This window comes from Meriones unguiculatus, chromosome 2, assembly GCF_030254825.1.
Source record: "Meriones unguiculatus strain TT.TT164.6M chromosome 2, Bangor_MerUng_6.1, whole genome shotgun sequence".
Classification (NCBI taxonomy): Eukaryota; Metazoa; Chordata; class Mammalia; order Rodentia; family Muridae; genus Meriones; species Meriones unguiculatus.
Window position 1 is genome coordinate 43,462,628 of NC_083350.1, and position 23,118 is coordinate 43,485,745.

Consider the following 23,118-nt stretch of genomic DNA (forward strand, 5'->3'; position numbering starts at 1 on the left):
AGGTCCTTCTGTCTTTTCTCCCACTTTTCCACAAGACTCCATAAGCATCACCCAATTTTTGGCTGTGAGTCTCAGCATCTATTCTGAGGTGCTGCTGGGTAGTGCTGCTCAGAGGACAATTCTGTCGGGGTCCCGTTTACAAGCTTAGCAGAGTATTGTTCACAGTGTTAGGGGTTGGCACTCTCCCATAGGGTGGGTCTTTGGTTGGGCTGGGCATTGGTTGGGCATTCCCTCAATCTCTGCTCTATCTTTAACCCTGCATATCTTATAGGCAGGGTAAATTTGGGGTTGAAGTTTCTGTGGGTGAGTTAGTGTCCCTCTCCTTCTACTAGAAAAGCAGTCTAGTTAAAAGGTGTCTTCATCAGTCTCTATAGCCTCTGCTACTAGGAGTTAATGCTTAAATCCCCCTCACATCCTCCCAGGGGCCTACCCTGACTTAGGTCTCCAGCTTGTCACAAAGATAGCCCCACCCTCAGTTCCTATTTTCTCTACAGGCCTTCTGTCCTCTTACCCTCATTTTCTCCAGGTCTGATCTCTACCCTCTTAACTCTCTATGGCCCCTCTCCTACCTTGTTCCCTCTCTTCAGCTACTACCTCTATCTCCCCTTCCAAGTGAGATTTAAGCATCCTCCCTTGGATCCTCCTTGTTATTTATCCTCTTTGGATCTGGACACTAATCTTTTCGTCTAGTTTGTTGGAACACCAAAATACATCCCACATACTAAATTTAAGCTGGAATAATTTACTAAAAACAAAACTTACTGTGTTAAATTCATCTATAAAGAAATTTTCCAGTAAAATGAAGTCTAATTAAGCTGTCTTTTATGTAGCTGTTGAAATGGAATTCCATCTTCATTTAGTACAAATATAACTTATTCATACCTACCTCCTTCACCTTCCCAGAATCGATAACAAAGACAACATCATTGACAGTGATGCTTGTTTCAGCAATATTGGTGGAAAGGATCTGCAATGAAATATTTTATGATTAATATGAAAGCAAATCAATGAATAACAAAAATAGAACATGAAAGATCTTATGATGCTTACAATTTTTCGGACACCTGCAGGTGGATTTTTTAATACCTTCTTTTGATCAGATGTCTGCATATTTGAATGAAGCATAAAGACTTGATATCTGTTTAAAATTGAAAAGAGAAAATGCACTATAGTACCTGTCTGTTAGCTTAAGGAACAAGTATAAATCTTTATTGTATACCTATGTGTATTGTCAGCAAATCGCTTGTCATCGAAAAGGATCCGATCCCTCAAACCAACAATTTCATCATATCCGGGTAGAAAAATTAATATTGCACCTTGGAGAAGAACATTTTTTAGTATATAATCTTATGAAATAGAACATTTATAATATGATGTGACTTCAAATACTAATATACAATTATAAAAGAACCACTATTCTCATATTTCTATCAATAGAATTACAGAAACATTTTTACAACTAAATAATAATGTTTCAGCAGTTTGCTAGTTCTTAAAGACAGTGCTTACCGGCATCACAACTGTGGCAGATATTGTATAGAAGATGCATGATCAAATCCAAGTCTACTTTCTCATCATCAAAACTATGATGATAAGCTTTCAGCAGCTCTCTTTCTTCAGCACTGAGGTCATTTCCATTCGTTTGAACCAAAGAACTTTCATCTAGATTTCCAAATTCCAATGAAGCGCTAAGAAAAATACCAAATCAGTTAAAAAGAAGAACACTTAAAAACTAATGTTTCCTATTATTTCCACTTAAATTTCCAATATATCCTAAGAAAGGTGTCACTTAATGTTCTATCTATAGTTAATTTATTTGTTGATTGTAAGCATATTATTCAAGTTAAATTTGATGTGTGATTTTAGAAAAATCACAATGAATACACCTCATTAAAAGAATGCTCTTATGACTTATAAATATATCAAAATACATCATTTGTCACTACGGAAATATACACTAAAATTACAATGGTACCATCTCACAACCAAATGGAAGGCTGAAGTCAAAAGGGCAGTTAAGTGATGAAGATGGTGCAGAAACACTAAAGTATTCCCAGAAGAAATGTAGACTGATAAGAGCAATTTTGGAGCACTGTGGCAGTTCTCTAAAGAGTATATACAGTGTTTACTACATCTCCTAGCAATTCCACTCCTAGGTGCCAATGTAAGAAAAATGAAAATAAATGGATGGATAGATAAACAGATGGATGGATGGACATATAGATGACAGACAGACAGACAGGGTTAGACATCCACATTAACTGTTAATTTAAAGAACTGTGTTCATATTTATAATAGTCAAGACTGAAAATAACCCAAATACTCATAAAGTGGCAAATGTACAAACTGTGACATATCAACAAAAGGGACAATATATTGGTTGGAAATAAAACAGATAAACTTGATAAGAGAGTAAAGAAAGTTACAAAAGACATTTATTATATATCATATGACTCTATTTACACAAAATGCCCAGAACAGACTAAGTTACAGAAAAAGAAAATAAATTAGTGGCTAGCCTAAGAGCTGGGAAAGTTAGGTGCTTACTGCTTCATGCCAACAAGTAAATGAACACATTTTTTGTTTAAACCTAAGAGAGTTAACAATTTTTAAATAATCTAGCAAATACAATACAACTTCAGTATATAAAATAAATAATTGACAAAGTAACAACTGGCCAAGATAAATTTTTATCTAGAAAAGGGCTTTATTTGATAATGAACACTGTCTAATGAGCCACACTTAATAAGAATGTCCTCAAAATTAGAAGTGTTAGCACACGAACTGCAAGTGTATTACCATTAAATGACAAAAAAAAAAAAAAAAAAAACCTAGTATCTCATCATTAACACTTGGATCTAACAACAATTAAAGGCAGTAAAACACACATATTTAATAAAGTTAAAATAGCACAAATAATTTAATACTTCTAATATTTACTTCTTACTAATGACCAAGGCTGTATCTATGGAATGAGTCACAGACAGGTAAGATGAAATATTTTGTTATGATCTTGAATATAGGGCCTTTGCTACATTTTTAACCTCAAGTCTCATATTTTAGTTTTTTGAGATGTTTTTATATGGGATATATATTGGGAAGTTTGTATATAGGATAAACACAAATAGAAGACATTTGCCATTAAAAGGTCATTGAACAAGTATAGACAGAGCTCTGACACTAAAATGAGCTTGTTTTTCACTGGTACTATGAGTTCTCATAGCTTTGCCACATTAGTCATCTCTAATCGTGAGATACCTATCATGTCAAAACTCATTAAAAACATCCATCTGCTGCCATGATCTCTTCCATGTCCTCTCTGGTTGTCAGTGTTAAACTTTAATTTTTTTTCTTAGTTTTATATATGTGTATGTACGTGGGGGGGGGGGCCCTCAGAGGCCAGAACAGAGCATTGGACACCTTGGAGCTGTAATTACAGGAAGTCGTGAGCTCTATAACATGAGTGCTGAAAACTGCAGGAAACACTCTTCACCACTGAGCTTTTGATACAGACTCCTACATGTTCACATTTTAAAAAATTGCTGTCAGGGTTGATCTGGGGCTACAATGTTTTCAAATGTTAATTGCCTGCCCCCAATATCTTTATGAGCAAATTCTCATGTATCCAAAATGATGTGATATAAACCTTGCCTCCCAAATTATCCCTCATTAGCAAATACAGTTGCCTACACCTGTTGCTGGGCAGGACAGAGATAGCAGGAGTCAAGGTTCATGGGCTTTTGGGGATCAGAGAGAGGAGGAAAAGGAAGGAAAAGGACAGAAGTCGCCATGGGTTAGTGTAACCAGGAGCACATGACCAAAAGCAGCTTGCTCTGAATACAGGCCTGACGGAGCAGGAACAGCCCAAGTAGAACATGTTGAAGTATTTATGGGGATTTTGGATGGGAAATAGACAAGACAGTTTAGAGGGTTACTATCTGCTCAACTCTAGAGTTTTAAGTGAAACAAATACACATTTGAATCTACAATGTCTTGAGTGTGTGTGTGTATGTGCTTATGTATTCATGCATGATCACCTCTGTACTAGGGTCCATGTGTATGTGAGCTATGTGTATGGAGGCCAGAGGTTGATTTCATGTGTCATTTCTTAGATACCATCCCCATTTCTTTTTGAGTCAGGATTTCTCCCTGGGTCTTGGAGCTTGCCAAGTAAACAATTAGGCTGGATGGTCAGGGAACCCCATTCATCTTCCTGTCTCCATCTTCCCAGTGCTGAGATTACAAAAATGTGCCATCACATGTGGCTTCATGTCAATTCTGGAGCTCAAAGTCAGGTCCTCATGCTTGCCCAATAAGCACGTTACTAACTGAGCTATCTCCCCATTCTCTACATGTCACGTTTAAGTGGAAATCTTCTAACTTTTCAAAAATCTTTTAAATAAGGTAAATATAATACAATATGTTTTATTAACAATCTGAAGAAAATTCTTTTACAATTAACAAAATAAATCCCTGAGAAGAAGACTATAAGTACCTTAACTTTTACAGACTACGATTTACATGGCTAAGATTTTTTTTTTAAGGTAGAGTTAATTTTAAATAGTGTGAGGGTTTACCTGTAAGATTCTAGAAGATCCACAATTTCAGTCTGTCCAAAGTGCTTAGCCCAATCTAAAGCCATCCTGCAAATTTCAAAGATATCAGACTGAGAAATAAGATGTTTTCAAAATTACTTAACTAGTCACCCAAAATTATTTATTTACTCATTATACTTGTAGCAGCAATAATTGTACAATAGATTTTAAAATAAGGAAAGTCAGAAGAAATTTCAAGGGTATATGCAACTATATCACGAGACACAGAAAATGGATGCAATCTAAAATTACCAGCCATTGGATGCTTTATTGTGGACATTGGCTCCCATACTAATTAACTGCTCTACTTGGCTTGTAAAACCCCGTCCTGCAGCAACCATCAGAGCTGTTGCACTGGTGTCACTATGCCTGTAATCAACTACAAGAAAATAAAGTTTTAAATGTTCAAATATTAAAGACTCTCATTGTTTTAGTTAAGTAGAAGAATTGACAATCATAATTAACCTGGGACTGGTTCCTTCATTCTAAATGACATTATTTAACATTATTTAACCTTTAACTATCCCATTCACAAAGAAATCCAACATGCTCTTGCATAAATAGGATAGAATAAAGACTACCACTGGAGGTATAAAAAGAAATTAATTAAGGATTACACATATAATTAAGAAAAAAAAGAAAGCTTTTGGCTTGCAGAGCCCTTAAATAGTAATTTTATCTATATATTGCCATGCTCACTAAATATCAAGATACATAATTAAAGAATTTCAGTTATTTTTTATCAATAACTAGCAATAAATGCTTTAAAACCTCAAAAAAAGTATTGAGAATTTTTCTCATATGGTTGAAGACTCTATAATAATGAACCCAAGGAAATAAATGACTCAGAAGAGAGATACACACTATACACTTTGATTACCACATCAAAGTAGTCTAGTAATAACCAGAGAAACAGTCAACAATTAAATACTTTAAATGCCTTATCAATATTTTAAAGCAATACAGTAGACAAAGTGATATACTAACAAGAGGTTCAACTAATACAAGTATAAAAATATCAGTTTTAACAGCCAACATTGGTGGTGTACACCTTTAATCCCAGTACTCAGGAGGCAAAAACAAGCAAAACTGAGTTTGAGGCCAGTCTGGTGTAAAGAGTGAGTTCCAGGACAGCCAGTGCTACACAGAGAAACCTTGTCTCAAAAAACCATCACCACCACCACCACCACCACCACCATCATCATCATCGAAAATAGTGATCTAAAAATAAATAGAGACTTTTGGGGTAACAGACCTAATGTGGTACCTAAGAAACTAAGCTAAGAACCAAAGAACATGAGTTTCAATTTTTTTTTTTACATGTATTTACTTAGCTATATGAGGAACACATGACATAGCATCTGTGGAAAGGTCAGAGGATAACCTGGGAGGAGTCAGTTCTTTCCTTCCACCATATGGACTCTGGGCATCAAAAATCACATCCTCGGGCCTTACAGCAATCCTCTTTATCCACTGAGCCATCTCCCCAGCCACAGCTATACATTTTGGAATGTATACATATATTTAGTTTACAAACTAAAATATATCCAAAAGTGGTGCAAACCAGGGAACTTAGGGACTAGATAATGTGTCATATTAGAAAACAAACAACAAAGGAAAGATGTTGAAATAAAGTAAGTATGGCTGGCTGAGAAAAGCTAAAAAGAAAAAATGTCTTCATAGGTTAGAAAGTCTGTCAGGCATAAACACACATGAAATCTCTTAGCATACTAGAGCAGAAAAAGACAGAAGGTATATATGTATATAATGTATATTGGTTCAACACATTAATGGGAAGCTAAAACAATATAAAGTTGAAAAACACCCTCAAATAAGAATGCTGCAAAGTATGGTGGTGTCCCTATGTAAGTCAGCACTTAGGCAGCTGAGACAGGAAGATCATGAGTGTAAGGTTAGGCGGGCTTAAACAGCTAGATCCTCTCCAGTAAGCAAACAGACAAACCCACAAGAAAAAAGAAGACAGGAAAGCAAAGCGGCAAGGAGCTCCCTGTTACCTCCATATTAGACATTACCATTTGGTAAGAATGTGTAAAGGTAGCAATACTGAAGAAATATTTAAGCATTTAATATGAACCTTGGCAAGCTAGAGATGAGTAAAGCAGACAAGGTTTCTGCCTTCACGAAGTTTGCATTCCAGTGTAAGATGGGTAGTGAACAATAACAATAGTAAGAAACAACAATAATAAATGTCAATGATTATAGTCAATAAAAAAATAACAAAGTAGATTGACAAAATAGTAAGAAAAGGGTACAGGGTGATAGACCAGAAAAGGCCTCTCTGAGAGGCAGTAACTAACCAGAGGTCTAGATGAAAGAGGCTATTAAAGGTAACAAAAATCATCATTAAATGACTCCAAGAATTCCAAAGTTATTACCCATTTTTAATCCATTTTTTTCAATTACAAATCTCTATGAGACCCTATTTTTTCTCCTCCAGCCCAGAGCCAAGGACCGACTACATGATACACACAACACAAATACATGAAAGATTACATAGATGTATACCATACAAATATATAAAAGCATTTTGTAAATAACTGTCCTATCTGTGAAAACCTTAGAAAAGCACTCTAGAGATAACAACAAATTTGAAACAATATAAAGCACTCCTAAATAAAACTAATGACAGTAAAGAAAATGTGACATTAATACTTTTTAAATTAGACAGTATTTGTACCATAAACAACAGCAAAAGGAAAATTTTAATTAAAATAAACTTACCACTAACATTTTCAGTTAAAATAAGATGAAAGACCTGAGCAAAAGCATCAACATCCTTATGAAGCCATATGTCAGAAAGGCAAGCGTCCATTTCCTTAATTAACCATGGTTCAAGGCAATTCACATCTTTTTCTGTCTTTTAAAACAAAAGAGAAAAGATTACAAATTACCTAATTGCTTAATGCTTGTTTGCCACTTGGGTGGCCCAGTGGAGCAGTGCTGGAGAGCTCATCCTGATAAAAGAGAGTTGATGCACTAACCAGCTTAGCTACATAACACAGGCCCAGATCCAGGGCTCTAAGTTGGTCCACTCCAAAATCTCTACCATCTGCAAATGGTTGAGATGTGTGAATGGGCCAGTCTTGCTGATCTGAAACTGCAGGATCTCCACAGGGCATTCACAGGATAACTGGGAAGACTCCCTATGAGAATCTAATTTTGATGGTGTCACAGAAGCCAAAGATCTCGAAACAGACCAATGACTCATTGCAATGAACATTGACAAGTGAAGATGTGTGGAGAGAGGGAGATAATGTGGGACAAACTGACATACTACAGCTTCCATGATAAGATGTTTCCTATACTTTTTGTTGTTGTTTGTTTGCTTGTATTTTTGATTTGTACGGAAAGGTTGCAAGGGCAAAGGGCATGTGGATATGAGGGCATGTGGAGATGAGCAGGACTGGGGTGCATGATGTGAAACTCACAATAACTCTCAGCATCTGCTGGGTGAGTCTTTCAGAGACCCTCTGCGGTAGGCTCATGTCCTGTTCCTTTTTTTCTCCCTCTTCCGATGTCTATCCCATTTGCCTTTCTGAGTGAGGATTGAGCATCTTACCCAGGGTCCTCCTTCTTGCTTAGCTTTTTTAGGTATAAAGATTTTAGTATGTTTATCCTGTAAGCCTAATATCCATTTATAAGTTAATATATACCATGTGTGTCTTTTGGCTTCTGGGATACCTCACTCAGAATGATCTTTTCTAGTTCATACCATTTGCCTGCAAATTTCATGATTTCCTTGTTTTTAACTGCTGAGTAGTATTTTATTGTGTAAATGTAGCACGGTTTCTGTATCCATTCCTCAGTTGAGGGACATCTGGGTTGTTTCCAGCTTCTGGCTATTACAAATAAAACTGCTACAAACATGGTTGAGCAAATGTCCTTGTTGTATACTTGAACATATTTTGGATATATGCCTAGGAGTGGTATAGCTGGTTCTTGGGGTAGCACTATTCCTAATTTTCTGAGAAAGCACCAGATTGACTTCCAAAGTGGTTGTACAAGTTTACATTCCCACCAGCAATGGAGAAGGGTTTCCCCTTTCTCCACATCCTCTCCAGCATGTGTTGTCACTTGAGCTTTTGATCTTAGTATTCTGATGGGTGTAAGGTAATAAACACTGCATGGTACTGGCATAGAAACAGGCTGCTAGATCAGTGGAATCGAATAGAAGACTCAGAAATAAACCCACACACCTACGGATCCTTGATTTTTGACAAAGAGGCCAAAACCATACAAAGGAAAAAGATAGCATCTTCTACAAATGGTGCTGGTCTAACTGGATGTCTACATGCAGAAAAATGAAAATAGATCCATACTTATCACCCTGCACAAAACTAAAGTCCAAGTGGATCAAAGACCTCAACATAAAACCAGACCCACTAAACCTGTTAAAAGAAAAAGTGGGGAAGAGCCTGGAACTCATTGGTACAGGAGACAACTTCCTGAACAGAACACCAACAGCACAGGCTCTAAGATCAACAATCAATAAATGTGACCTCATGAAATTGAAAAGCTTCTGTAAAGCAAAGGACACTGTCATGTGAACAAAATGACAGCCTACAGATTGGGAAAGGATCTTCACCAATCCTATATCTGACAGAGGGCTAATATCTAGTATAGATAAATAACTCAGGAAGTTAAACAACAACAAATCAAAATAATCCAATTAAAAAATGGGGTACAGAGCTAAACAGAGAATTCTCAATAGAGGAATATTGAATGGCAGAGAAACACTTAAAGAAATGCTCAATGTCCTTAGTCATCAGGGAAATGCAAATCAAAACGACCCTAATATTCCACCTTACACTCAACTTGGTTCTTTTTTTTTTTAAGTTGAACATGTTTATACATTTATTGTAAAATGAACCTTTGTGCTATTACTTATTAGTATAAATGGTTGAACATGTATTTTACATAACGAATTTTGATAAATATTGAATAAAAATTACATTGTATGCCATCCAGTATGAAAACAAAACAAAAGCTGTTTCTTTAGTCACGTCTTATAATAACTTCATATTTCCTGGGAAAGAAACATTGGAAATTGAATATATTATTACTAGACAAAATTGCCTTTGCATATGTATGTTTATAATAAAATTAGAATCATAAAATTTGAATGTGCAAATATAACCTTGAAATAAAATAGTATTAAACACAACTTGGTTCTTAAAACCACTAGTTTATACAGTCAAATGCTGTTCATGGACTGGAGAATGCTCACCCATTAAAGGCTAGACTCACAACCGAAATGTCAAAATGCTGACCACTAACTCAAATGGATCTTCCCTATACTACACATTTTTAAAACGTTCTCAAGAAGCCCCTTTCAAAACTCAGGTATAATTCTTCTGAATACATCAAAACTAAAATGATAGTATAGAGTATTAAGCTTTATCTATCTTCTCATTTAAAAAAAAATAAAAGCTAAATTTGGGGCTGGAGAGATGGTTCTGCAGTTAAGAGCACTTGCTGCTTTTACAGGGAATCTAAGTTGAGTGCCAGCAGCACTTACATAGTGACTCACTATCACCTGTACTGCAGTTTCAAAGGATCCCATTCCCTCTTCTGGCCTCTAAGGCTATCTGCACTCATGTGCATAGAAATGCATTTAGGCAAAACATTCATACACATAAAATAAAAATAAATAAAAAAAACATAAAAGACATAGCTAAATACTTCTTCTAAAGACAAAGTTTGGTACCATAAGTATAGCTCAGGCGTAAAGTGCTTACAAGGCCCTAGATTCAAGCTCCAACCCTTTAAAAATTAGATTATTCTGAAAATGTTGTAGTCTAAAACAAACTAAGAAAATTTGTAAAAAAAAAAAAAAAAAAAGAGGGCCATTTCCTTGTTAAGTTTAACCTATAAAATTTTTGCTCAGAATATCATTATAAACCAGTAGTATCTTACCAGCTGACTGAAGACAGCATCACCGCCATCATCCAATAAATCATAATCCTCAGACACACTTGCAACAGCTCTCTGCCTCTGAGATTCAGGCTTGAAAGTATTCTCTTGAGCTGAGTACCATTCTATGAGTGTGGTCTGTTGTTTCTCCTCTAAATTACAATGGGAAAAAAAAAAAGTAGATAGGACCTTTCCTTTTGATAATGTGTCCCACTGCTTAAACAAAAAACCTATGTGAATCTCATATCACTTGAAAGTTCACTTTACTTTGGAGTCAACTTTTTAAAAAATGTGTTTATTTCAATTTATTCACTTTGTATCCCCGCTGTAAGCCCCTCCCTCATTTTCTCCTAGCCAACTCATTCTTCCTTTTCTCCCCCTATGCCCTTTCCCTAGTTCCCTGATAGGGGAGGCCCTCTTCCCCTTCTATCTGACCCTAGCCTATCAGGTCTCATCAGGACTGGCTGTACTGTCTTCCTCTGGCAAAGCTGCACCCCCCAGTGGGAGGTGATCAAAAAGCCAGCCACTGAGTTAATGTCAGACACAGCTCCTGTTCCCCTTACTTAGGACACCCACTTGTAAACTGAACAGCCTATGGGCTTCCTCTGAGCAGGGGGTCTAGGTCCTTTCCATACATGGTTCTTAGTTGGGAGTACTGGTCTCTACAGGACCCCCTGGGCCCAGGTTTTTTGGCTCTGTTGGTCTCCTTGTGGAGCTCCTGTCCCCTCCAGGTCTTTCTATCTTCCCTCTTCTTCCATAAGGTTCCTTGCACTCTGCCCAAAGTCTGACTATGAGTCTCAGTATCGCCTTTGATACTCTAGTGGGTAGAGTCTTTCAGAGGTCCCCTGTGGAAGGCTCCTATCCTGTTCCTTATCTTCTCCTACTTTCAATGTCTATCCTGTCAACTTTTTTCATAATGTTATGTTGAAACATAAGGGCATATAAAGCTACATTAAAACATTCATTCATCTATTAGTAAAAAGTTTGCTTCTAACCCAGGAAGAGGATCTTTACCCATAGTGTACCTACTGTTTAAATCAATGACTAATATTCATATAGCATTTTGGAGAAAATTATTTATTACTTATACCATTATATCAATTATTTGAGATACAAAAAATCAGAAGTTTCAAACATTCAACATCTACAAGTTTCATAATTTACTTGTAAGCCATGAAGTACTTTTACAGTGATACAGTAATTGTTTATTACATATTCAAATGAAGAATCAAGAGTTATGTGCTCATGTCATACATAGTAAACAAAGAAATAAAAGTACAACCAAGTATACTATAAATAAGAAAAAGAAATATAAGCTCTAGTTCCTATATTGAAAAAGCACCCCACTGTAAGAATTTAAGGCAAATATTGATAAAATGGAAATAAAGACACAACCCTATAATAATATCAGATTTAAAAATCTTGCTGGGAATAGAGAACATGTTCCAATTCTAGTATTCAGGAGGCAGAGAAAAAAGATATACCAAGTTCCAGGCCAATTTGAGCCCTGAGATCAGGTCTAAAAAAATAATTTAAAAAAAACTGGAAAACTTGACATTTTCAAGTAAAATAAGCCTGTTGTCATCGATCGGACACTCCTTCGACTCCCTCCCATCTACTTACTTCTTAATGGAACCCAACACATACCTCGATGCTTTCTTAAAATACTGATTCTGGATCCAGAAACACTAAACCTCCTCAATTTCAGCATGTACTTAATTCCTTTCTGCATATTATAACTGCTGGATGTAAACAAGAATACAGAAATATATCCCACAAGCTGGAAGGATGGCTCAGTGGTTAAGAACACTGGCTGTTCTTCCAGAGACTATGAGTTCCGTTTCTAGGACCCACATGGTGGCTCACAGTCACCATGCAACTCTGATTCCAGGAGATGCTATGACCTCTTCCGGTATAACATGCATGTTGTGCAGGCATACATGCATACAAAACACCCATGACATTTAGTAAAAATAAAAAAAATCTTCCTTTAAAAAGTATATTTGCAACAATATATCACATAATCTTATCTAATTATATGCAAGAAAAAAATGTGTTCAAATCTACTTGTCCTTCTATAAGCTAAGACTTCAGCGTTATAAGTAGTGATTTTCAATAGTAAATTCTTTGATTAAAAAAAAAGAAAAGAAAAAAATAACATACCTCTTTGCTTTTCCTTTTTGTACTTTAACATTTCTTTGTTGGTATATCCAGTGGTTTTTAAAATATCTTCCAGAAACATTTCTTTTACTTCAAATGGTCTTCCTTGTACTAAAAAATAAAATATTTTAAATATCCAATTTACATCGGATAAATAATTCATGAAAAAGAATTGCCACATTTAATGAAGTCTCCTATAATATGTAAAAGCTGTCCCAATGTTCCAGTGACTTTCCTGATACTTCCTGTTAACTAAAGCTTTGCTCAACAGATAGCTGACTAACAGTGGTCTTCATATTCCAGACAAGTGCTCACATTCTTGTTCCCCTAGTGTTTACTACCTACTTGTATGAGTCTGGCATCACACTAAGAACTGGGAATACGACAGAAGTATGAACAGTGGTACTTGTACTTCCATGAAGCAGGGAAGACCAGTAACACGAGAAAAGAATGTAAACACAAGGTTCTGCAAAGTCTGATGTGAAAGTCCTACAAGAAAGAGGTACAGGATATTACGACAGTGTATCAAGGAAGTGACCATATCAAGAAAAGATTTTTACTGAAACACTGAGGAACAAGGAGATGAAATAACTGGGATTCACAAAAAGTAAATAGTATGTGAAGAAAAAAAGAGTATGCACAGCCACTATGGTGGAACCAAAATAAGGCTGTTTTCAAGACACTAAAAGTAAAGTAGGAGAATAAGAGACAAGTTAAAGTCATAGAAATAAATGAAATCACATGAAGTATCTCTGTCCTGAAATAAAAATCAGAAAACACTTAAGAGAGTGGTCAACATCAACAGAATGTAACCTCAGAAAGAACCACTCTGGCAACAATATGAAGAATGGATTTTTAAAAATCAGTATAGAATCATATGTGGCAGTATCATGCATTGTTCAGATAATAGATGAAGTCAGGTTAAGTAAGAATTGTGAGAGCAAATATTTTAAAAAATGTAAACCTAGATCATTGAAACAGAAAGTAAAATAAAAAGAAATCATAATTACATTTGTTATGAAAACAACTTCTTTTTAAATAGGCTTGTTCAAAGAGCAGGATGTTTCTCTGAGTAACAAGGAAAACTAAAGGGAAATAGATCGGCCAGTGAGAGCTGAGGTTTCCTTTAGTGCTGTTCTTTCCTTTCTCAAAGGTGAGAAGTCAAAACAAACTTTCAATTAGTACAGGTACCAATTTTATGTACTTAATCATCCAAGAAAATGTTATTAGTATTATCAGATGAATGTACAAGTTTGAGACTTATGTGACTTTAGATATCACCCAAGATACATAAGACAAAAAGAAAAGCATAATTTATACGTTACATTTTCAGCTTAGAACACATTAGAAGTGATGACTATAAAATCTCTATATCCAAAACTCTGGAGAACAACTATCAGTATACAACAGAAAGTAGCAGCCAGAAGCACACACACACAAAAGAAAAATGAAATGTGCACCTAATTATTATGTACATTTAAATATAGGTGATATTTAAATTAGCTAGGAGAACTGCAAAAACAGCAGAAGAGAGAAGGAAATAAGAATGAACAGAAACAAAGGAGAGCGATTAAAGGAATAATGGTAAAAAAAATTCCAATATAACAGTATATGCAAATGAAGAGAAACCCAGGCAGAAAAGAAAACCTATAATGTAGAACAAGACTTAAGAAGAAATGAACCTAACAAACTGAGATCTGAGAATTTTGCACACAAAAGATGATAACCATGCGATGTATCATAGAATATATATAACATTTGCCTAAAATCTAAATATTGGGCCTAGTAATTAAATCAGTGCCAAAATAATATTGTTAAGAATTCCTAAATGGGGATACACATTAGATAGAACCAAATCCCACAAGCTGTACTATGACCTCTGTTCAAGTGCTATGGTGTCTATGCACACATACACACACACACATACAAAATGAATAAAATGTAACTTCAAATAAAAATGCGAAGTGAATAGCTCCTAACAATTAAAAAATGCAAATGAATCATTTTTAGAAAAACTTGTACAGTGACTCTATTAATAAAATAACGATGAGGAAACCTCTGAATATGATAGACTAGATGCCTTCCAGTGACCCTGTGAAAGAGAAGTACCAAGATAAGGAAATCAAGTGAGCCAGGCGTGGTGGCGCACACCTTTGATCCCAGCGCTCAGGTGGCAGAGGCAGGAGGATCTTTGTGAGTTCAAGACCAGCATGGTCCACAAATTGAGTCCAAGACATCCAGGACTCTGTTACACAGAGAAACTCTTGTCTCAAAAGACAAAAAACAAACAACAACAAAAATAATGATAAAATCAAGTGAGGAAGAGCTCTGGAAACATACAAAGGGAGTCATACTATGGCTGAAAAATATGAGGGCAATAAGAGGCATAGTTGAAGCAGTAAAGTGTACAGGGAAAGGAAGTAGAATGTTGGTGCCTAGGAAACGACCTCACTGACCAAAAATAAGTCTGGACTTTGACAAACTTGAGTCTGGGTCAACAAGTGCATAAACAGGACAGTACAAATGACTGTTCCAAGGGATTGGGCAATAAAGTGCAGAAGATGAAAAACTCAGGACAAGAAGAAGCTCATTTATTTTTAAGGTTAGATCACTGGATTTGCTATATAGCATTAGAGAGCTACAGATGCAAAAGGAAGGTCAAAGAATTTCTGCTAAAAATAAATAAATAAATAAAATAGAAAATAAAAACATAATCACATTGCAAAGTTTTATTTCAAAGAAATTATAGAAGATATTCGTACTATATATCACTGGACAACTTCCAAAATATCTTATGAAGAGATTTACATCCAAGGCCGCACTAGAAAGAATTAGTTTCAAAGTTGGGTGCTTCTGCAACAAATCTCTTAACTTTGTAAGTAAAAAATCACTGAATCGATCCCTTTCGTGTACTTCATCCTGCAATGAAAACAAACAGAAATGAAACCATGGATCAGGTAAAATACTATTGACAACTTATCTTTATCAGAAAAACTGCCAGATTTACACTGCTCAAATTAACTAAGACCAATCAACACCATAGAACATTTTCATTATGTACAATTCAGAAATCATCATAAATTAACAACTTATTGTAGATGAAAAAATACATTCTTTTTTTATACAGAATATAAAATTATAAAACTATTTTAAAAAACTAAATTATGTTAGTCTATTCAATGCAGTCTTAATATAAACAAAAACAATTTAAATAGCTGACTGGTTAGACATGGTAGAAAGCTAAGTATATTTTAGCATGTTTATTCTGTATTATATACTTAGCTTTCTAATTACTCCTTTAATATCACAGATTTCCTAATTGCAAACTGTATTTTTATAGTCATTTAGCTTTGTACTTAATTAGCTACTTGTAAAGTAAGAACTACCCTCTTATGAAAGTATTCTGATTTTTTTTCTACTTTGTATCAGAAAAAAAAGATTATGTTGTATTAGCCTTTAATAAGCAGGTTTTAGAAACCTTGACTAACCGAAGTTATAGGCAAAGCTGGGCAAACCTTGCATAACTTAATCCCTAGTGCTAACAGCAAGAGGTACACAGGAGGCTTTGCTTGTTTTTGCCTTTGTTTGAGACAGGGTCTTGCTATATTGCTTAGGCCTCCAACCAGTCATCTTGCTTCAGCCTCCTCAGTAGCTGAGATTACAGGTTGTACTACCATGTCTAGCCAGACATCTATTTAAAAAATCGATAGACCTAAAGAAGCTAAACAATGAGGACCCTGCAGAAGATGCTTAATTCTCATTCAGAAGGGAAAACGGGAAGTGGTAGAAGAGAGGGAACAGAAAGGGAGCCTACCACAGATGTCCTCTACTACACTCCACCCAGCAGGGGATCAAAGCAGATGAAGAGACTCACAGCCAAACTTTGGAGAGAGCACAGGGAGTCTTATGGAAAAGGGGGGATATAGATGGACCTGGAGGAGACAAGAGCTCCAGAAGGTCTGAGACCAATAAAGGCAATAAATAAATAAACAAACAAACAAACCTAGGTCCAGAGGGGACTGCAGAATCTGATGCATCAACCAAAGACCATGCACAGAGAGGACCTAGACTCCTTGCTCAGATGTAGCCTATAGACAGCTTAGTTTCCATGTGAGTCCCCTAATAAGAGTAGACGAGACAATTTCTGACAAGAACTTGGTTGCCTGCTCCTTGATCACTTCTCCCTGATGGGGCGACCTAGCTAGCCCACAGAGGAAGTCAGTGATGAGACAGGCAGTCCTGATGGGACCTGATAGTTTAGTGTCAGACAACAGGGGAGGACTTCCTCTATCAGTGGACTAAGGGAGAGGACAGGAGAAGAGGAAGAGAGTATGAGATCAGGAGGAGATGAGGGAGGAGGTTACAATTGGGATACAAAGTAAATAGACTCTAAATAATAAAAAAGAAAGCTAAGTATAAAAACTGAAAAGTTTTTACCACTTCTAAAATATTCTAAATAGATGCATCATCTGCATAAATGAAAACCATATTTTCTTTTTTTTTTTTTTTGTTGAAAATGCCATGCCTTAATAGGATTTCTTTTTTTCAGTTACATTTTATTAACTCTGTATCCCAACCATGTCCCGATCCCTCATTCCCTCCCTCCCTCATTTTCAAAAAACTTGTTTATTTCTCCCATGACATCTAAAGGTAACCTCACCTTTATGTTATATAAATATATTTCTAATAACTGTACTACCAAATTACTTTGAACAGAATCTACTAAAAACAGTAATTCATTTTCATATGTAATTAAGTATAAAGCTGTCTCAGTAACATACGGCAGATTCATCAATCATCTTACCACAATAACATGGGTCACAGTTGACAATGTGCTATCGCCTGCCATCAACGTACGAAGCAATACCCCATTAGTGCAAAACGTCAGAAGTGTCTTTGGAGAAACCCTTTTTTAAAATCAAAATGAGATGCACAATTATAAATATTTTACATAATTAAAATGCAACTACTTTAAATGTTCAATGTATACACAGTTTAACAAATATTAAGAATTTAACAGGTATATTATTATAAATATTAATGTATTGCTATGTAGCTTGTTAAAGTTATATAACATGTACATAATGTCTGACAATCACAAATTTCATTAAAATAGCTTTTAATTATGTAAGTTATATACTTTGTTATATAAATTATATATACTTTGTTATATATACTTTATTATGTAAGTTACATACTTTTAGCAAAGTATATAACTTACATAATTAAAAGTATGTTTTAAAAACTTAAAATTTTTAGTTCAGTTAAAAAATTACAGTACAAGTGTAAAAAATATTATGGCTACAAACCCAGAAATGCTAACACTATCAAGAAGGTGTTGCTAGTAAACAGCACACTAAGTCCCTTCAGTCTGTAAACCCAAACTCCCAAGCGTCTCACTTCAGATTTCAGACACTCCATAAGCTTAAGTAGTAAAGTTGACAGTAGTATCCAAATCCAAAGAAATTCAAAAATTTGATACAGTTGACCCTCAGCATTGTGGATAAGGCATAGTCGCTGTACACTATCATAAACACTGTATCACTACCATTTACTGAATTCCTCTCTAAATTCAATGTTTATCGATGTTCTAGACTTTAGATGGCACAGTAGCCTCATTTTATAAAACAACCTAAGTCTCAGCAAGGTGAAACAGCTTATACTTGATCATGACGCTGAAACAGTATTTATATCCATGTCTTAGCTGTTCAAAATTTCACTAGGTTTAGAATATGGTACCCAATATCTGAATACAGATTTGCTGGTAGCAAAAGTATCATTTAACTTTTTGTGTTTTGTGACTTTAGGTTTTTTGTTTTCATTTTTTAAATAAAATATAATTAAATAATTTCCCCCTCCCTTTCCTCTTTCCAACTAGCCCCTCCTTATTCCCCCACATTCTCAAATGACACTGCTTTTCTTTATTATTATCACATATATGTGGATAAATAGCTAAATATGACCTATTAAGTCCAGTTTTGTTTTTGATGGGTTAATCATTTCAGAGCTGACCGCTTAATTCTCCCTCTCTGCAGTCATTCGTTGCTTGTGTTCTTTGTCTAGGCGTGAGACTTTCCCCTTAAACTTAGCATGACCATTTACTGCTGTATTTTTAGTAAAATGCACACAGTTGGCCAGTTTTCAGCATGGAGAAAGAAAGGCTGTCTTTACCTGCTTTCTAATCGAATCTGGTAACCAATCGTTTGACCAATCCTTTCCCTTCGCTCTGCAGCCACTCTTTCAGCCACAGCAATAGCTGCTAATCGTCTTGGCTGAGTACAAAATATTCGGCAGGGGATGCCATTTTTAAAGCAATCATCTAACAGGAACTGAGGAATCTAAAACAAAAATTTTAAAACACTATGAAATGGCAATCATTTTGCATAGCCAGAAATAGCAAATCAAATGAAAATCAAATTTCCAAGTACCATAACATGTCAAGACACTAATCTTCAAATCAATAAGTCTCATGTAACTGCCAATAATCAAAGAGAAAGTGTACTTTTAAGAGATTTTTGTTCACAATGCAAACTAAACCAAAATATTTTAAATGAAATCTAACAAGAAATATTCATGGTACCAGATTCTACTGAGAAATGTACTCCTGGATGGTAATGATCACTACCATAGGTTAACCTCCCCCAAATCAGCCTATAGACAATGAAATGACAAAGGCCCACTGTGCTTTTTTTAATAGTCAAAATCATCAAGAAAACAAAAATATCTAGAACTGCAAATGAAATTCAAGGGGGTCATAAATATTTAAAATAAAAGGTCTCATTAGGACTAGCAGGATGGCTCAGTAGTTACAAAGCACTCATTGTCCTTCCAGAGAACCTGGGTTCATTCAATTCCCAGCACCCACATGGCAGCTCAAAACCATTTGTAACTCTGGTCCCTGGGGACCTGACACCTTCTCCTGATCACCGTGGGTACTGCATGCATGCAGTATATAATTATAGTGAGATAACCGAGACCCAGAGGACACGTGCTGCAAATTCTCTCTCATGCATGTATGATAACTAAAGTGTGAATTGCAGTGCTGCCAGAAGGGAAGAAACTAAGGGCAACAAGGGTGGGAAGTCTCAAGGGAAGAAGGTAAAATGCAAGGGTAACAGAGAATAATGGAATAGGAAGGGTTCAGCTGATGTATGAGAGCTGAGGGCAAGGTAGAGGAGAGGGTAGAGAAAGACACTAAAATCCTCTAAAAATGTCACATGAAAACCTCCTACTGGAGAAGCTTCTGTAAATACATATTATATAAACGAAGTTTAAACAGAGTTGCCTAAAATGAGGGACAATGCTTCTCTGAGACACAATAGGCTATCAAAAAGAACAGTAGAGTTACATCTTTTGAGTCGTTAGTCAGTGAGGTCACACAGATTCAACCAAACAGTACAGCCTATTGCCACTGTTCTTTATTACTCTCCAGACCCTACTGCTTGACAATACCACATACTTGAGGCACAGACATGAAAAAAAATCAAGTTGGTACTGACCTAGAAGCATCCTCCTACTGACTAGCTTACAGAGTGCTAAAGTTGCTATGCATGTTTCTAAGAGAAAATTAATCAACAGCTTTACCCTGTGAGCTATAATAGCTAATGGCCTACCAAGATATGCCCACTGGAACAACTGGAATGTTATGGAAATAAACACCAATTTTTTCCTACATTCAAAGCCTGTTCCACAAGATAGAACTCATGCCTGATACTGTTAACTGGGTCAAAACCCTGTAACTGGTCATAGACCCTGGGGGATAATTCCAAACAATATTACTCTTTAAATTGATATAGTGATAAACTACTCATGTTTTATTTATATACCCACAAAGCAGTATATCTCTAAACCCTATCAGAAAAACCTCTTCACACAGAGGAGACTGATTTATGCAGAGACTTACAACTGGCCGATGTGCAGAGAATAAGAGAGTATGGAGTGTTCAGCTCTAAATGGGACAGCAATATCACACCCCTTCGACCAAGGCTCAGGAATCATTGTAACCAGAACAGAAAAACTGTAAGAGCGACAGGAAGTAGATATCTGCAGCAAAACAGCATCTACTAACCGTGTCAGTGTCACTGTACACAGGAACTCACAGTAGCTGTGACTGCTTGCACAGGATCTGTGCAAGATCAAGCCTGTCAAATCCCAGCATGGATAAAAGGGCTCATGTAGTCCTAGCACTAGCTGAGGAGCTACTGGCAACCGATGGCTGCTGATAAAGGAAAAGTCAGTTTTCATCCGCGATGCAGCTCCTGAGAGGCATACTAAGTACACTAAGTGGGTTTTTAAAGAGTGCATGACGTTGGGAAGAAGTCATGGCAAGATAAGGGAGAAACTGGAGCACAGGGGAAGGTACATTTGATTAAAATGCATTATATGCATATACAAAATTCACAAACAACAACAACAAAAAAAAACAATAAAAAAATCTCATTTTTGGATTGGAGAGGTGGCTCAGAGGGTAAGAGCACTGACTGCTCTTTCAGAGATCATGAGTTCAATTCCCAGCAACCACATGGTGGCTCACAACCATCTATAATGAGACCTGGTGCCCTCTTCTGACTTGCAGGCATACATGCAGGCAGAACACTGTATATATAACAAATAATCTTTAAAAAAACTCATTTTTTTCATTTTCATAATAGCTTCCATGTCATTTATATTATAAACACAAATAAGGAGATATATTGAGAAAATACTTTACTTCCTGAAATGGCTAATAGATTTCTTTAAATTCCGTCAAGCTTTATGGTTCACAGAACAAAAACATCAGGAAAAATTTTAACAGTATCTTAGCATTAAAGTAAAATGAACTAATTATCTGTCTCATGTTATCAATGGAAAAAGGCTCATCATGGTTACAAAGCTAGATGAAGACTTGACATCTAATAAATAAAATAACAGAATTTGAACTCCAGCTCCAGTCTCCTCCCAAGATAACAAATCACAAAACTTCTATCTTCATAAAGATCAAATCATTAGTTTAAAAATAAGTAATAACACAGTGCGTGCTGGCATATTCTTTTAATCCCAACACTCAAGAGGCAGAGACAGAGGATCTCTAAGAGTTCCAATCCAGCCTGTTCTACATAGAAAAGACTAGGACAGTCAGGACTACATAGAGAAACCCTGTATCAAAAAAACAAATACAAAGTAATAATTTGAAAGACTTCCTTCCTATAGATTCTCTATATGCACTCAGTAACAATTTGTGTATGAAATAACTATTAGGAGAATAACCAAAGGTTAGTTTTTGAACACATAGTATAATTTGACATAAAACTATAAAATGGAATAAACTGAATTTTTTTCTATAAACAGCAAAGAAAAAACAAACCTGTGTGGTCTTTCCAGATCCAGTTTCTCCTACAATCAAAACTACTTTATTTTCCTTAATTATTTTAACAATTTCTTCTTGTTTCTCAAAAACTGGTAAAGACTGCCTGAATGAGTCAAATTCAGATTCTCCCCTTTTCACAGGAACTTGAGGTATACCATTGTTGAGTCGCCCACTGGTCTTGCTCATTTCTCGGTTTTCTTCAACAGTGATTAAACAGACAGAAAGTTTATGGTCAACAATGAAGTGACACATTGAAAATGAAGCTACATAATTTCACATGCTGCTCTTGGATGTTTCTTCTCTACCCAGTCTTCACTACCCAGTGCCTCAACTACTGCCCTCCTGTATGTGTCATTTGACAAGTCACAAGTTTCTGCATCAACTACACAGCAAGTCTTTTCCAAAAGTGTTTCCAATGAGTAAATATAAAAGCCAATAAAAATGAATTATGCTATAATCACTAAAACAAAATCTTAATCTTATAAATTATTTTCAAGTTTATCATAAGCTTCTATCAGTAACTTCAAAATAAAATTTTAAGCAAGAAATAAATAATGTGCATTATAAAATATTACAGGTAATGTAACATTACAAAAAACTCTACATGTTTAAAATGATACATGTACAAATAAATGATTAATAGAATAATATTTGTAAATGCAAAGTACTAATGCTTAATGAATTTTCCAACTGAGCATTTCAACCAATATCCACACATAACAAATCGGGGATAATAAAGAAGGTAGTCTCCAAACAGCTCAAACTATTTTTGTGTGTCCACACTTAAGATACTTTAGGCCTCAGGTTACAGTTCAATAAGAGTGCTTGTATAGCATTCATGAGACCCATATGGCAAAACTACCAAAACTTTAGAGATAAATAAAAGTGCTTTGATACCTAGGACCATTTATGTCCTATGAGCTGTAGCCCTACTCTGTAGACAACAATAAACATGAAACACCTACACCAGGCAGTTCGATCATTTTCTCATCTTGAAAGCTGTTTTTCTGAATAAAATTATGACTTCATTTGATGACTTATATATCAACAGTTTTTTAGTAACTTGACATACTGATGATTTTT

At 35.6% G+C, this 23,118-nt stretch overlaps 1 protein-coding gene across 1 annotated transcript in view; it reads right to left on the reverse strand.

Moving 5' to 3' along the window:
* Ythdc2 (YTH N6-methyladenosine RNA binding protein C2) overlaps positions 1–23,118 on the reverse strand; it is a 64,154-nt gene that overhangs the window by 34,908 nt on the left and 6,128 nt on the right. The window contains exons 4-16 of the mRNA XM_060377310.1: positions 22,033–22,232; positions 18,861–19,027; positions 17,494–17,596; positions 15,452–15,608; positions 12,693–12,800; positions 10,533–10,681; positions 7,338–7,473; positions 4,848–4,974; positions 4,578–4,643; positions 1,510–1,688; positions 1,220–1,316; positions 1,051–1,138; positions 887–967 (exon numbers count right to left, since the gene is read on the reverse strand). Coding sequence (XP_060233293.1) covers positions 887–967; positions 1,051–1,138; positions 1,220–1,316; positions 1,510–1,688; positions 4,578–4,643; positions 4,848–4,974; positions 7,338–7,473; positions 10,533–10,681; positions 12,693–12,800; positions 15,452–15,608; positions 17,494–17,596; positions 18,861–19,027; positions 22,033–22,232 — 1,658 coding nt within the window. The remainder of the gene's footprint in view (positions 1–886; positions 968–1,050; positions 1,139–1,219; positions 1,317–1,509; positions 1,689–4,577; positions 4,644–4,847; positions 4,975–7,337; positions 7,474–10,532; positions 10,682–12,692; positions 12,801–15,451; positions 15,609–17,493; positions 17,597–18,860; positions 19,028–22,032; positions 22,233–23,118) is intronic.